The 17707-nt window shown below is 41.6% G+C and overlaps 1 protein-coding gene across 2 annotated transcripts in view; it reads right to left on the bottom strand.

Annotated features, from left to right (window-relative positions):
• The window catches only part of nt5dc1 (5'-nucleotidase domain containing 1), a 113259-nt gene that overhangs the window by 15599 nt on the left and 79953 nt on the right, over nt 1-17707 (bottom strand). For both annotated transcript variants that reach the window (XM_034204535.1, XM_034204536.1), the window contains exons 8-9: nt 14448-14545; nt 9354-9475 (exon numbers count right to left, since the gene is read on the bottom strand). In XM_034204535.1, the coding sequence (XP_034060426.1) occupies nt 9354-9475; nt 14448-14545 (220 nt within the window). The remainder of the gene's footprint in view (nt 1-9353; nt 9476-14447; nt 14546-17707) is intronic.

The following is a 17707-nucleotide window of genomic DNA, read 5'->3' as shown; positions in this document are numbered from 1 at the left end:
TCTGACCGTTAGAGCCAATAGAATCGAAGGGGAATCTCCCCACTCACACACATGGTAAAACAAAAAGGTGAGGGCTTCGCGGACGCAGTTTTGCACCAGAGTGAAGCTGTCTCTAGGTCTGATTTCTAGAAACGGAAACGCAGGTTTATTGCTCATGGATTATCAGAAATAATTTCAAAGGGATACAGACACATTGGATTAACCTATGGATTAACTTCAGCATTGTTTCTATCGTTTTAAAGCCATTGAAGACCACTTTTGACCAGACTACCACACAGGTGAGCCATGTTAGCGTTTTTAGCTACCTAGCGCCACATGTTTTGATGTCTGTTCTTGTTATTATCTCCGAGAGTTCGTATAATTGAGTGATAATGAGGGTACCCTTTGATTCTGTGTCACCTCACGATGTATTGGATGTGCAGCAAAGATAAATAATAAGGTTTTGTGAGTGAATTTCGGTGCAGTCATCTGTTAGCATTTTTCGCTCCTTGCTAATTCAGAGGCTCAGCGTTAGCATTGTGGCGTTTTTTTGGAGAAAAAAAATTAAAATGATCAGTTAGATGAGTTTCTTAGGGTGACCAGACGTCCCTGTTTTCCGGGGACAGTCCCCATTTGTATTGGCCTGTCCCCGGTTGAAACTGTCCCCGTTTTTTAATATACGTTAAAAACACATAGCAAGGTGAAACAAAACGATTCATGTCAGGAAACACTGGGTAAACAGACTGTGGTCAAGCCAGCCTCCACTTCGAAAAACACAGTCAAAAGCACGTTGTATTGCGGTGCGCGAATATCCTATGCATTACGGTAGAGGCCTGTAAAAACTGCCTTCAAAATAAAAGCGTTTACTCGGTCAATAACAAATATACCTAAAAAACACACCAAACATATTCATATAGGCTATACTGGAGCTTAAATTAAGAAATATGTACTATATAATGTGATCAATCATAATTTGAAACAAACTACGTATAACTACCACATTATAACTGAGTGAATGTAAAATGTAAGTATGCAGTTATGAAGACATATCTGACATTTCCACTGGGTGACTAATTTCAATTGATGTTGACACCATCTCACAACACTCCAAAAATAATATTACTTTCTGAAGCACAATTTAAAATGTATGCTGTTTAAAATCTCAAATTAGATCTATTGTCCATCTATATTTTGATTATTATTTAATGGAAACCGTCCATAATCAAAGAGTCACTCGAAGTCAATCAAATACTTATTTCACTTCAGGGTGATAGCAGGAGACCCCTATCTAGTCACTCAGAGAGAATCTGGACAATCTGATGTACAGTTTCAAAATAAAAGACCTTTGAAGTCTCATATATGAGCTATCGTCCTTCTGTTTGTATCCAACAGTTCAAATGTTCGAATTACATTGAACCAGAATTGTCCCCCTTTTTTCTTTAACAGTGAAGACAATTGGATATGTTAATGATATATTGACGGCAAAACTCAAAATGTCCCCGGTTTTAATTTTGAAAATCTGGTCACCTTACGTTACATGGATATAAAACATTCATAGTTTATTAAATGAACATGCCCTCAGACACTGTTTCCTGCAAGATGTTGCAGGAGGGCCCCGGTACCGGGGTCTCTCGGGCTTAACAGGTTGCACCGGATTGGCAAAACAGGAGAGTCTGTAAACCAGTCTGCTTTGATCTATGAATTAATGTCCGCGACTCTCAGAGTACCTGCTGCCCGCAGCTGTTTTAAAGGGCAACAAACACACACACACACACACACACACACACACACACACACACACACACACACACACACACACACACACACACACACACACACACACACACACACACACACACACACACACACACACACACACACACACACACACACACACACACACACACAGAGTGGAGCTGAGCAGAGCACAAACAGACATCATGCACTGTGTGTGTGTGTGTGTGTGTGTGTGTGTGTGTGTGTGTGTGGAATCACAGAACCGCCGGTCGTCATGGGCCGGTGACGGCCGGCACCGCCCTTACATTTTTATGTTGTTAAACGGCACCATTGAAGTTGCGCTGACAGCCGACAGAGGTCCACCGTTTCCCCGCAGCGAGGCTCCCCCCACGTTGACAGTTCATTAGCACCCCATTTGTTTTTAAATATTGAAGTTAAAAGTTTCTAAGTTAATGATCATATAAACGTTTGCCTCGGAAATAATTGTTTACATTAATCGTGACCAAACCGTTTGAGACCCGGCCTCTCTCTCTCTCTCTCTCTCTCTCTCTCTCTCTCTCTCTCTCTCTCTCTCTCTCTCTCTCTCTCTCTCTCTCTCTCTCTCTCTCTCTCTCTCGCACACAAAATGGCTCGTTCCACACACACACAGAGCCGAGCTTGACTGAAACACAGAGACCCAGATGTGTACTGTACTGTAACATATTATTTTTGAATCAATAATTTTTCAAATTGTTTTTTTCAAAACTATTTTTCCTCCTGGTCTCTCGCCCCCCACTTTGAGAAACACTGCTTTAGGGGCTCTGTAAGATAGTCACAGTTTCACGGTATACAATATTACACTGTTAAATATATTATTAACAGTTACAATGACCCTGATGAGAACAGATAATAATAAACTGAATTATGTTGCATAACATAAGTATGTCAGTTAACAGCACTAGCATGGGAACGTACTCCTTTAACTACTAAATGTAAAATATCATCAGCTGTAAGTCTCCGTAGCTAAGCAAATGTACACACGGTATATTAAGTGCCAATTGTAATACTGTGACATACCGTAAATACCAGTTTACCATTTCAACCCCAACTTGGGACAGTGCAACTAATTATCATAAATATTGAACCTGTTAAACTAAACCTCCCCAGCCTTTCTGTTGCATCGCTAAAGTGATTTCACAAACTGTGAAAGGCCTGATCCAAACTCCTCTGTGAGTGCTGAAATATTGACTTTAATTAATAAATGTCAACAGTTTTCACATTGCTGTATTAGGTTATTTATCAGCAATAATTCAAGTTAATATATATAAGGTTCAACAGTTATGTGAAATGTGTAGACTTTATATATTTAATAAAAGCTTCATGTTTTTCCGTGTAATCAAAGTCAGGCTGATTGTTAGGAAAAAAACGTAGGGCCTTTGTTATCATGTGCTACTCTGATATTGGAAGAGTACATTCAGTATTTTCCCAACACTGATCCTCCCTGCCGTGTTCAGGCCTTACTCTCTGTGATGGCCTCCAATCAGCCCCCCCATCAGTGTCAGTGCTGTGCTGAGGGACTGTAATCTCCCTGAAGCCTCCTCTCACCTGCAGTCAGCAGTCAGGTGAAAGTGGAGGGAGCTCACCAGAGGCCTCAGGTCACCCCGCTGTTAGAGCAGCTTTAAGTGCAGGTTGACACTGAATTCCTCAAGAGCTTTCTCCACGTGGCCGGGGAACAGAGGGGCCATTGAGCCGAGGGGGTGTGTGGAGGGGGTGTGTGTGTGTGTGTGTGTGGGGGGGGGGGGGGGGTGCTGGCGAGTGCTGCTGTAGGTGAACTTAGGTTCCCCTCTGCATGATCTGTACCATCCTTTCTTCTTATGTGAATAATACATTGAATTAAAGTCAACCTTTCAGTTTTTTCAGTGTACGTTTCATTCCTCTGAAATCAGTCCCTGCCACTGGAACAGACATGGCACTGAATGTGTATTTTTCAGATAAAGCGTCATTATTAATTAATGAAGGTATGAAAGTACCTCTTCTACTTACGGAGTGAACATGGAAAGTTCAGATGCATTGTTTCAACATTTCAGGAAATTACAAATTCATCAGAGTAACCATATCCTTTGCTCCTGCTCAGACTTGAAAAAAAGAAATTGCTTTTGGGAAGTTGGGAAATAATCTTTTCTATCATCTTCCTCTGACTACAAACAATCTTTTTTCCAGAGGGTTCTATGGGTGTGATGGTGACAGCTTCCTGCGTGTGAGTCTCTCTACGGCTCATACCCTCGATATTGAACAACATGGAGTCTTTTTAACAGCGCACATTGTGTGTGGATTCATCTTGCGCCCTCATTTCCTGTCATCTCTTTAACACTGCCATCTACAACAAGCATAATATGCTCCCGAAAAATAATCATCATAAAGAAATTGCTGTAATAAACGCTGGTTGCCTTGCCGTGACTCAGTTTTGTGGTTTTGAATATATAATGAGCATTGTGCCTCTGACAGGAACTAGAACTAACTCATGTGTATCGCTCACTGAGGGCTGACCTTAGCTTAAAGTCAGACATGACGTCATTGCTGGGACCAGACTGTAGCTTAATGAAACATATTACAAATCTGAACTCACATGAGATGTAACAGACACAATTTGGTATTTTTATATGTAGTTATTCATTAGTGCTGTCAATTGATGAAAAAATGTAATTGCTGTAATCGCAATAATTATCTGTAATTAATCATGAGAAAGTTGAATGACTATTTATTTGTATTTTGGGGGAAATAAAACACATGTGTGGTGTTGTTTTAAAGAAATGCATGACAAACTGTTAAGAGAAATCGGAGGTTTTTTTACTTTATTATAACCTGATTTCTGAAGTCCAACAACTTTCCGAACGTATCCACTGTCCCAGAGAGCCGCTGTGATTCCCCTCTGTATAGTGTGTGCTACACAGAGCAGATTCTCTCATCATATCATACTGCAGCTCTATCTGACCAAAGTGGAGACCCTGCTGTCTCCTGAGTAACTTGTAGGGATGGTTCTGTCTGATGTCCAGTGGTCTAAAGTTAGTTTCCCTGCTTCTTTGTCTTTTCCTTGCCATGCAATCTATGTATACATCCAGGTCAACATTTTTAATGTTTAATGTTTTTAATTTGCGTATTTATTTTTTTAACGCTGTAAGGTTTCCAGATGAATCGCAATTATTAACATGTTGACAGCCCTACTTTTTTTCTTCTTTTTTTTGACATGCAATTTATAGTGGTCAGTGGTTACACACACACACACACACACACACACACACACACACACACACACACACACACACACACACACACACACACACACACACACACACACACACACACACACACACACACACACACACACACACACACACACACACACACACACACACACACACACACACACACACACACACACACACACACACTAAAGACATATCTAGTTAGATTGGCTTTTCATTAGCGACACCCAACTTTCAATTGGTCTTTTAATCTTTATTATTCATATTATTTATTTCTATATTGTTTAACTGATTTATTCATTCTATAGGTTTTATAGGTTGTTATTTATTTATTTAGTTTTATTAGCGATATCCGTTTTTAAACCTTTTTATTATTATTATTATTTATTTCTTAAAGGGGAGCTATCATGCAAAATGCACTTTGTGATGTCTTTTATACATAAACATGTGTCCCCGGTGCATCGGGGAACTCACGCAGCGTGAGAAAATAAAAGCCTCTCTCTTTTCCTCCATACCCAAATCTTTTAAAAACGGGGTACAACGAGCGGATACAGATTCCATCCGATCTGACGTCAAATCGGCAGCGGACCCACAGAAAGTTGCTATCAGAAACAATGCCTGACGTGTTTTGGACGTAATCTCGTCTTTGTTTACATTAGCAAGCCTCGCTAACACTCAGAGCTAACCTGTACTGGAGAGCACATGTGTTTAAAAAGCAGGAAATAAAAAAAGGAACTCACCTTGTGATAAACCTGCAAGAGAAAAAGCATTTGAGCTCCATACTGTTTCAGAAATAATCCTTGATGTGGTTTAGAACAGGATTTTTTTTTTTTTTCAAGCTAAGGACCCAAGATCTGCGTTTCTCTAACAGGGCTTCAAAAGAGGGGTTTGAGCAGTGGCTACAATGGGTGATCTGTTTGTATTTTGAAAAGAAAACTTCACAGACATGTTTTGTATAGGTATGGCCCTACAATATATGTTTGAAATATAGCATTCATTTCAAACCTTTATTTACCCAGGTGTATCCCATTGAGATCATTGATCTCTTTTTCAAGGGAGACCTGCTCAAGTAGGTTCCACATGAAACATCCAAACATAAACAGAACAACAAAAAGGACATTTTACAGCATCATTACAGTGATTACAATTGACATAACTATCCACATGAGCAGGTACCAACAGCTTCCGATTGACTAGCATCCAACCGAGCTTCAAAAACATTTAGTGGCACCAGATTGCTCAGTTTCCATTTCAATTTCAGACTATTCCAAGACAGAGGAGCTGCGCATCTAAAAGCTGTCTTCCCTAAGACAGTCCTAGCAGTTGGCACATTTAATAAAACCACAGCATTCGATCTCAGGCAGTAGCCACTTACAATTTCGCCATGAGATCAGGGAGCAGATATAAGATGCAAGTTTCCCTAACATGGCTTTGTATATAAAAATGTACCAGTGACTGAGCCTCCGTACAGTTAGTGAAAGCAAACCAGCCCTTGCATACAGGGTACAGTGATGGGTTAATGCTTTACAGTTTGTCACAAATCTCAGTGCACTGTGATATGCAGCATCTAACTTGACCAGGCAATTGGCAGGTGCATTCATATACATCAAATCACCATAGTCCAGCACAGGTCAAAAGGTCACAGAGCCTTTTCCTGGCCTCAAGCGAGAAACAGGACTTATTTCTGAAAAAGAAACCTAGCCTAACCCTCAGCTTTTTAAGCAGGTTATTGACATGAAGTTTAAAAGTGAGACAATCATCAAGCCAGATACCAAGGTATTTGTAACAGGTAACCACTTCAAGTTTTATTCCTTGCGTAGTTACAATATCCAAAGCAGTCTCTGGTGTCTTTTTAGCTTTAGAAAAGAGCATTACCTTGGTTTTCTCAACATTTAAAAGAAGCTTTAGTTCAGAGAGCTGAGTCTGAATAATGTTAAAAACAGCCTGTAATTTAGCAACAGCCTCCTTAACTGGAGGGACCTGCACAGTACATCACGGTATCATCCGCATAAAAATGTAAAGTAGCTTCATCCACATTTTCACCTAAACTGTTGATGTAGATGGAGAATAAAAGTGGACCTAAAACAGAACCTTGAGGAACACCATTAGTAATGTTTAACCACTCAGAAGACAGCCCATCAAACTGAACACATTGGGACCTTTCAGAGAGGTAGTTTACAAACCACCCCACTGCATGGCTGGACATGCCTATACTGGCTAGCCTCTGCTTTAAGATGCGATAATCGACGGTATCAAACGCTTTGGACAGGTCAATAAATAGTGCTGCACAACTCTGCTTATTATCTAAAATACTCACCACATCATTCACCACTTTCATTGTGGCAGTGATGGTGCTGTGTTGCTTTCTGAAGCCTGACTGATGTTTAGACAGGATGTCATTTGTACATAAAAACACCTTTACCTGTTCACTCACTAAGCATTCAAGAACCTTAGCCAGAACTGACAATTTAGAGATGGGCCTATAATTATTTAATAAGGTGGCCTCCCCTCCTTTTAGCAAAGGCAGGACATACGCTGACTTCCACAATTTTGGAATTGTGTTAGTGCTGAGGGAGAGGTTAAAAAGAGTAGTGAGAGGTGGAGCAATACAATCTGCAGCTATCTTTAAAAAGAAAGGTTCTACGTTGTCCGGGCCAGCCGGTTTCTTAGGATCTAACTTGGTTAAAGCTTCACGAACAACATCAACAGTAAAAGGGGTAAAACTAAAAGGGTTTTCCAACACAGGTTTTTCAGAGTCACATACTGTGGTGTTCACAGAAGCAGAGTTAGTGACAGAATCAAATAGAGAACCACAGGACACAAAATGCTCATTAAAACAATGTAACATAGTGGCCCTGTCCGATATAGTGCCAGATGCTGTGGTAATGCACGGAGGTAGCTCATTACAGGATCTCACAGGTAGATATCGATTTTATGGCTTTCCAAAATTGTCCAGGATTATTCAGGTTCATTGTGGAAACTGACAGATAATACTTAGATTTAGCACTTTTGATTTGTGATGTGAAGCTATTTCTTAGCTGCCTAAAGCGTAGCCATTCTACCTCTGAGCCTGATTTCCTAGCCTTTGCCCAGGCCTTGTTTCTCTCATGAAGGAGACTGGACAGTTCAGCAGAAAACCAAGGATTGTCTCGTCCCTTCACTCTAAATGTACGCAGGGGTGCATGTCTATCAATGATCGCCATAAAACCAAGATAAAAATAAGACCATGCGGTTTCTACATCAGCACACAGATCGATTTTACCCCAATCAAAATCAAACAGATCATGCACAAAACCCTGCTCCACAAAATGTTTTTTGTCTCTCTTAATGATAATGCGAGGTTTAACCTTTAGGACTTTTGTGTCCCTAATTGTGGCTACAGCACAGTGATCACTCAGATCATTTGCAAATACTCCCACAGATGAGTATTTATAGGGCAACATTAGTTAAAATGAGATCAATTAGGGAGGATTTATTTGGGGACTTAATATTAGGGCGAGTAGGACTGTCCACAATCTGAGTAACATTCAAAGAGATACAAAGGTTTTTAAAATCCTCTGACACTGCAGTTAACCAGTCCCAATTAAAATCACCAAGCAGCACTATTTCCTTGTAGTCTAGTTGTGATAAAGCATGATAGGTCCACTTTAAATTATAAGTGTTATATTTATTATTGTTGTTTTATTTATATTTAGGTTTTAATATTTTGTTGTATTTATTCATTTTGTATCGTGTCTACCTTTATTTTACAGAGAGGGATCAATATGTATTATATTGTATCTTCTTTACATGATCATACCTTGACTGACTGTGTCCCTTATAGTGTATTATTATGTTGTTCTGCTACATGTGTGAAGAAAGGTTTTAACATTGGACCTGAAGTGAATTTCTTATTTTTTGTTTTCATTTGTGTGCCTTATTGTTAACGCACTTTGAGCTGCACCTGGTGTAAGAATAGCGCTATACAAATAAAGCTTTATTACAATTATTGTTATTATTATTTGTCTGGAAGTAGGAATAACATGGTATATAATGTAAATGTAGCAAAGCTTTTAGAAATCTAAGTTATCTACCATACCTGGTAAGAAAGAAATCTTTTTGTCCCTAAGAATGGGCTGCTTTGTAAGAAGTATGGGGGGAGTGGTTCCATCAGTGCACTCCCAGCATACTGGCAGGCAGCGTGCCTGTCAGCAGTCCTGCCAAGGGCCACGTTCCCCCCCTCCATCACCCCTGTGTGAATCCTCCTCAACTGATTTATCGTGAAGCCCTCATCTCTTTCAGCCTCTGCCAAAAACCAGAGTTGGAGTCAACCTCAAAGCGAGCCTGGGATGTTGTTCAGTCCGAGATCTGGCTGCTCTCCTGCTACAGATGGGAGGGGGGGGGGGTCCAGCCTACCTTGGGCTCAGGTTTGCCCGTCATGGTCTTCAGCAGCTCGTGGAGGTGCGGCCAGTTTCCCTGGGAGTACCAGCCGGGTTTATCCAGCGACGGAAGCCCCTCGCTCTCCTCCACATCGTTCACTGGGAGAGAGAACCAGACACCACAGTTAGAGCCACAGCCAGCTGCTACATGACCACACAGCCTGGACTCCGCCTGCACCCCATCCCACCCCGCCACAGCACCCAGCACCACCCCACCACTGCACCCAGCACCACAGCACACATCACCACAGAACCCAGCTTCCAGCAGAACAGCAGTGTGAATTTGAAGACTGTAAGCCAGGAAAGCAGTGGTTCTCAACCTGGAGTCAGCACCTCTCTAGTGTTAAATCTCTGGGATTGTGATGATTAACACAATAGAAAAGGTGTATAAACATAGTGTCTTTGTTTCCTCACATCATTGCTTTACCATGTGAAGCAGTGTAGGGCCTGTCAGAAGGTGCCGGTTTCAGTTTTTTCAGTGTGGTGTTACTGTTTGGGCATTTAAATAGCTGCTTTTATGTACAGTGGTACAACAGTGGCAAAAAGTAAATGGGCTTTGTTAATATAGCGTTTAATCAAGTCAGCATTCACACACATTCATACAGAGGCAGAGGTGCACCTTCCCAAGGCAACTTAGAATAAAACTCATGTCTCAAATTACAAAGTGAAAAGACATCTAAAACTAGACCAGAGTTTCCAGAGTTGTGGGTAGAAACACTGCAGACCACTGATAAGTCAGAGAGGATCATCATTAGAGCTTCATGTGACATCCTGCACAAACCCTGCGCATTGAAACAAATTGAACCAAGCAAAGGTCTCTACAGATGCAGTGTCACCATGTTAGGGTCTCTACAGATGCAGTGTCACCATGTTAGGGTCTCTACAGATGCAGTGTCACCATGTTAGGGTCTCTACAGATGCAGTGTCACCATGTTAGGGTCTCTACAGATGCAGTGTCACCATGTTAGGGTCTCTACAGATGCAGTGTCACCATGTGAGGGTCTCTACAGATGCAGTGTCACCATGTTAGGGTCTCTACAGATGCAGTGTCACCATGTTAGGGTCTCTACAGATGCAGTGTCACCATGTTAGGGTCTCTACAGATGCAGTGTCACCATGTTAGGGTCTCTACAGATGCAGTGCCATTATGTGTGAACAGCCGTAGAGATGGGGTGCTGCCTCATGTGTATTCTATGTGTTTGACTGTAGCCCATCCGTGACAGATATGACCCACACAAGCCTTTAACACCTAAAGTGTCTGTTCTCAGGAACCTTGAACCGTTCTGAAAGAACGTTAGTTTAGTGTTTTGAGTCTTTTTATTTTTTAAAGAGTATTTTTATGGATAATTTAAACCATTACCTAATTAAATATACAGACCAATTATAATAATACATTATTCATTATGTTAAAAGCCATTATAATGAGTAAAAGTGCCACTTTTCCATGGGTAGGCACATATCCACATATCTATTCGATATACTGTACAGCAGCTGCTGATGTGGATCTGGATGTAGGAGTCTGTTTCCCAGGATGCATTGAGCCAGTGTATTACAGGAACAACACACAGGTAGATTAGTCACCTATTCACCTGACCTAATGTGTTTGGACTGTGGGAGGAAACCCGCTCTAATCATTTATGAGCTGATTAACAAAATGATTGGAACATGTTTAATCATCTGTCCTCAAGTCACACACTTGATGTGTCATACACTGGTCACACAAAATAAACTTGATTAGCTAATCAATAAAAAAACTGTTAAGAGTGCAGAATAATAAGAGATGTCCCAACTGAAAAGGAGTAGCCAGTTTGAGAGGAGGCCAGAGGACGAACAATGCAGGTTTTCTTTCCAACGTGGCAGAACTCAGGGAGAGAAAGGGAGAGGGAGAGGGGAGAGAGAGAGAGAGAACATATTTCCCTGAGTGGGTCATCCTGTCTTCACACATAATGCATCCCCAGTGTTATTGCTGGCAGGAAGACAGGCTGCCTTGCCACTGCACTGCTTCTACCTGAGCGTCAGATCACAGGCAGGGAGGAGGAATGTGGACTCTTGAGGAATTGTGGGTAAATGATATGAATCTGACTAACACAACTAGCAGCTCTTTGAAATCCTCAGAGATGACGGCTGGACTGATTCCCTATACTTAGGAATATATGAGATCTGATCTGTGTTTGGCGTGTGTGCATTGAACAAATCAATGACTGGATGTGTCAGAACTTTCTTCAATTAAACAAAGATAAAACTGAGCTAATGGTTTTTGGCAGAGGTGGGGACTCGAGTCACATGACTTGACTCGAGTCAGACTCGAGTCGCATATTTTTTGACGTGAGACTTGCTTGACTAACATTGATAAAAGACTTGACTTGACTTGGACTTGGTATTCATGACTTGAGACTTGACTTAAGCTTGAGACAGATGACTTGAAAGGACTTGACTGTTTAAAATTAAATATTTGCGTTTGTTTTTGTATTGAGATATTACGTTTAGTTTTTTCGAAAAACGTGATTATAGCGCAATGTGCGCAAACCTGGCAACCCACTCAGTTAACATGGCAGCAGCTAGCTTTACTCCAAATATAGTGAGGTTTGGATTCAAGGATTATGTTGTCGATGACGGTAATAAGAAGAGAACAGCGGTATGCAGGGTCTGCAGCATAAAGATCAGTGACACGACCACCACAACATCCAACTTCATTCGTCACTACAACAAACCCACAGAGAAAGGGTGTGTTAGCTAGAAAGCCTAACGTTAAGTTTAAAGCTACGTTAGACCTTGGTTTTCAAATCGATTAAGCAAGAGAAGACAAACGGTAAATGAACACTCGAAAACCAGGCCAGGGATTCATTTGACTAACCCTGTACTGTGCAGTGAAGGGATGAAAAAGAGAGAACAGACGGAAGAGTAGAGAGGGAGGGGGGGGAGTGGAGAGGAAAAGGAGATGCGGGATGAGTCGAAGATAAGAAGAGGAGGGGAGGGGAGGAGGGGGAGGAGAGAGAGAGAGGAAAAGAGATGCCTCGTTTATTTCCCCTGAGTTGTTATCAGAAGTTACTGTAAACTGTTGAATAATGTAGTTCATCTACTTTTAGTAGTTTGTTTAAATGTTTTAATGATGTTGTTTTTGTTTGTAGAAGTGCATCATTCCTTGATTTATTGTAAAATGAATCTTTTTGATCTGTTATGATGATAAACTGAAGCCATTTCTAAATGAACCCAATTAAGTGAGTTTTAAATCGTCCTACTTAGTTTATAAGGAAATGATGAAGAGGAACACATTAAAGGATTTGGAAATTATATCTCTAGGCGCTGACGCTGTTGGCGGTTCTAGTGTTAACAGACATTTTAATTAAATATGTGTACTGGCAAATGCCATATATGATTTTCTTACCTGGAATTCTGCCTTTTTGAACAGACTTTTTGAGTCCTAGCTATATTGTCTGCAGTTCTAGGGTTAATATGAATCTAATATGATTGTCATCGGTCTAAATTAGATTTCAAATGATTAACTGTGTATGTAATGAAGATCATAGTGTGGGTTACATCCATTTTCATAACCACTGTCTGACTTACTGATTTAAATGCGGAAACTGGGCTTATTCATCAGCATTTCGTATGACTTGACTTGACTTGCTTGACTCTCACGACAGTGATTTGGTGTAGTCATGGACTCTGACCTGAGTTTCAACAGCCACATTAAAACAGTTACTACAGTGCATGACATTAAGGATTTTGGGAGATTTTGGGAGATCTAAGCTAATTTACAGATGGCCCTGAGCCCAATAGAGATTGCCCTGAAAAAATGCGCGGCAAATCTAAATCTCTTCGGTCAAAATGTCCGGTCAAAATAATTTCCCTTTAGCGCAATACCGCTTCAGTTGCGCCACTTATGTGACAGACAAGAAGAGTATGTGACAGACAAGAATAGTCAATTCTAATGTCTAACACTTCATGTGGAGAAAGAGATGTCCTGTATGGGTTGATTGTGCGTTGATCTGTTGGTAATGCCTCGGGGTTCCGGTGGGCATGTAAACAAATGCATAATGCTGCGCTATACTTTGTGGCCTCACCCAGTTGCATAGCGACACTTATTGTTTAGGTGTCTTTTAATAAGCAGGTAGTCATATCATTAGCTGGATCTGATCGATATGGACATAAACGCGAGTCTAATCTGACGGGAGAGAGAGATCAGCTGCTGCTGACGAGTCGACACGCAGCTCTGCATGATCACATGCAGCGGTGAGCGGACAAAACACACACTTCAGGTTAGAATATCACACGTAGCTATTTTAATTACCTCTCAAACTACCTAAACTAGTTATAGATATGTTTAGTTTTACTGTCGGCTCACTCATTACTGGATCCGCGAGCTGCATGACACTGGCATAATAGATTGCCCGATCGGGCAACCAGCAGGTGAGGCTTCATTGCCCGAGCTAAATACTAGATGGCCCCGGGCCATCGGGCAGTCCTTAATGTCTGTACTAAATCAGCCTACTATCACCTAAAGAACATATCTAGGATTAAAAGACTAATGTCACAGCTGGATTTGGAAAAACGTGTCCATGCTTTTATCTTCAGTAGACTGGACTACTGTAATGGTGTCTTTGCAGGTCTCACTAAAAAATCTATTAGAAAGCTGCAGCTGATTCAGAACGCTGCTGTTCGAGTCCTCACTAACACTAAGAAAGTGGATCAGTCCCGTTCTGAAGTCTTTACACTGGCTTTCCCAGAAAGCAGAAGCAGGGTTCAGTTATTATGCTCCAAACATCTGGAACCATCTGCCAGAATCCTGCAGGTCCGCGACAACTCTTACTACTTTTAAATCCAGGATGAAGACTTTTCTTTTTAACTTTTATCCAGCCCACTCTTAGGCAGGAAGCAAGTGTTCACACAATTTTGAAACTATGACTTCGCGTTTCAACTGTGACATTCTCCACTTAAAGAAAGTTCCCATCATCAGGTCATGTGGGGTTCTTGGAACGTGTGATTTGTATGAGCTATTTGTTAACATTTAAGAGACATAACTATGTATCAAAGGAAAATAATGAAATGTACGCAGCAGGCCGGTACTCACCAAGGGTCCTGAAGGGCCTCTGCTCGGGCACCAAGGAGAAGAAGCCTGGCTTGAGAGCGTTGGTGATGATGACCTCAAACAGCTCCTCGAAGTCCTTCCTGCAACAGCCAGAGAAACAACATTAACCTCTGCGCTGCAACTGTGTGAAGGACAATGTCTGGATCCAAATACACTTAGTAAAGTTACACAAGCACCAATATCTCAGTGGAGCTAAACCGTGTGTACACACAGGCTTGGGGAGAAACGGATTACATGTAACGGGATCACGTAATCAGGATACCAAAAAAAAAGTACCTGTACAGTATTCCCTTACAGTTACATTAAGAAAAGACATAATCAGATAACTGTTACATTTGAAAAAAACAATGTATTATAAAGATCAGTATATATTATAGCTAGACGTACTGCCTGAATATCTTTTTTGATTTTCAATTTGGCCTTCAGTCTTCTTTTTTTAATGCTGTGTAGGTGGACTAATTAAAGGTCCCCTATTATACTCTTTGTCAACAATATATTATAGGTCTCAGATATATACAAAACATGTCTCTGAAGGGTTTGGCTGATAACAGATCATTGTAGCAACCCATAATCCCCTCTGTTTCAGCCCTGTTTCAGAAGTGCTGATTCTGTGCCTGTAGCTTTAAATGCAAATGAGCTGCTGCTGGCCACGCCCCTCTGAGAAGTGATTGGCTAAAAAAAACACAAAGCTGCTCTAGGAGGAGATTCAGGTGATAAGGTGGGGGGGGGGGGTTACCTTGGTTGGCGATTGGCTAAATCATAAAGTGACATCATAAAGTGGTCAAATCTGATCAGCTCAGACAGGTTTTTATATGGATCAGGACAAAAAGAGACTTTCCCAATGTCTTTACACAGAGGGGACACATGGTTATGTGTAAAGACATGAAAAAGTGGATTTTGCACAATAGGGAGACCGTTAGAACAAAATACTCTTGGCTTTTTATTCATATATTAAACTTAAACACTTTTTGTAAGCGCCACCATTCTCTATGTCTAGCCTGAATTTAAGAGGACACTTTTTTGATCCCAAATATCTTGGTGTCTTATTTTCTAAGGTCACATTGTGCTGTTGCCTTACATAATGCACTGAAGTAAAAAATATCTTATTTATATTTATTTTCTCTTTTATTTACTTGCATTGCATTTGATGTTGAGGTAATCCAAAAATTACGGAAAGTAATCAGATTACATCACTTTTATATTTTGCTATTTTTGGGTTACTGATTGCATTTTTACAGGTAACTAGTACATTCTAATTTGTTATAGTAACCCTCCCAACCCTGTGTACACTTGACGGAAAACATGGAGCAATCAACAGTGTACACATGGAGGGAATACTTACAGTACATCAATACATGAAACACTCCCACAGAGCTAAGAAAAGGAAGTGAGCATGCTGAGGGCTCTCCAAAGAGACCCTCAGCACAGTAAGGACTATGAGCTAGTATGTGCACTAAGGATAATATTGATACAATCTTCCATAATGGTTAGAAAGCATTATGAAACAGGAAGGATATGTAAACTGCTCAATCAGTTTGATGAAAATATGTTTGTGCATGCAGTGAAGCATGTTTGTTTGATGGATGTTATGTATACCGCCTAACCTACTGATACATTAACAAATTGTAAAGCGTTTAAAGTATTTAAATAGCCAGGCACCACAACATTTACAAATCATAGCATAACTGTATACTAGTCAACATTAATACATGTGCATTTATGCCTATTATAAAGACTATAGTTTAAAAGAGACTAAAGTCAGAACCATTGCTTTGAAATGATTAGCACTCTAAACCCCTTCAGTGCAAGAGCACTCCTTCTAAACAGAATACAATCAAACGAGACAAGAAACACATGTTCTATTCAGGTTTTGTGTGCATGTTGTTCTTAAAGCTCACCTATTATGCTATATTAGAACAATATATTATAGGGCCATACCTAAACAAAACATGTCTCTGAAGTGTTCTGCTCAAAGTACCAAACAGACCACCCATTGGAGCATGCCTCCTCATACTCCTCTGTTTGCATCATAGGGGACCTTTAAGGTAGGTCTTAGCACAGCTGACATTCAGAAAGACTTCCTCTCAAGGGGCTGAACAATACAGAGGAAGTTGCATTCATTAAAGAAAGCAAAACTATTCAGGGTAAACCAAAGTTTTTTTTGTATCTTTATATAAGTCAGAAAAGGAGATGGCCAACACATCAGAGGTCTACACAACAACTGACACATCTAGAAAGTGAGAAGTGTGGGGGAAACTTCTGTGGAAATGGAGAGTCAGGACTCGGAGAGACACGAGGAGAGCTGGAGCTTTGAAGGCAAACACTGACGGTTTATTTGGAGCTTCGGCCGGAGAATTGACGAGACAAGTGGAGTGTCACGAGTTGACACGGCGGTTGCCAAACCAATTCTGAAGAACTCTTCTGCAGCTCGAGGTTTTAACTAGTTCCGAGTGTAATAATCAACATTCTTCATCAGCGAGACTAAACATTATGGACCCCGAATCTAACTAGAGCTCTCGTCCATAGGAAAGAATGTGCGCCAGGGAACCTTCGTCCCTGAACAGTTAACTACCTCATGGCGGCTTGTGCTCTGTCATAGACTGGCAACAACAATGCGCCCAAGCTGCCCCTCCTTATGAGAGATAGCAGCAATACCCAAGGCCGTAGACCTATGCCATGAGAAAGGAGACAGTGAGAGGAGAAAATGATGAACTGTGTCAAAGGTTGAATACCTAAGCAAATAATTCCCTAACAAGAAACAGAACAGCAGCAGCTGTACAGTGTTGGCTGTGGGCCAGCAGCCATGTTGTGCTACTTCTGACAGCCCACTGTCCCTGGCCTGTAGCCCCCTGGCAGCTCACTGTCCCTGGCCTGTAGCCCCCTGGCAGCTCACTGTCCCTGGCCTGTAGCCCCCTGGCAGCTCACTGTCCCTGGCCTGTAGCCCCCTGTCTCTGGCCTGTAGCCCCCTGTCAGCCCACTGTCACTGGCCTGTAGCCCCCTGACAGCCCACTGACCCTGGCCTGTAGCCCCCTGACAGCCCACTGACCCTGGCCTGTATTCCCCGGACAGCCCGTGTCCCTGGCCTGTAGCCCCCTGACAGCCCCCTGTCACTGGCCTGTAGCCCCCCTGACAGCTCCTGTCCCTGCCCTGTAGCCCCCTGACAGCCCTGTGTCCTTGGCCTGTAACCCCCCTGACAGCCCACTGTCCCTGGCCTGTAGCCCCCTGACAGCCCCCTGTCACTG

The sequence above is a fragment of the Gymnodraco acuticeps genome, unplaced genomic scaffold (genome assembly GCF_902827175.1).
Source record: "Gymnodraco acuticeps unplaced genomic scaffold, fGymAcu1.1, whole genome shotgun sequence".
NCBI classification, from domain to species: Eukaryota; Metazoa; Chordata; class Actinopteri; order Perciformes; family Bathydraconidae; genus Gymnodraco; species Gymnodraco acuticeps.
The sequence above is the reverse complement of the archived record's forward strand: the minus strand, read 5'-3'. Positions and strand labels throughout refer to the sequence as shown.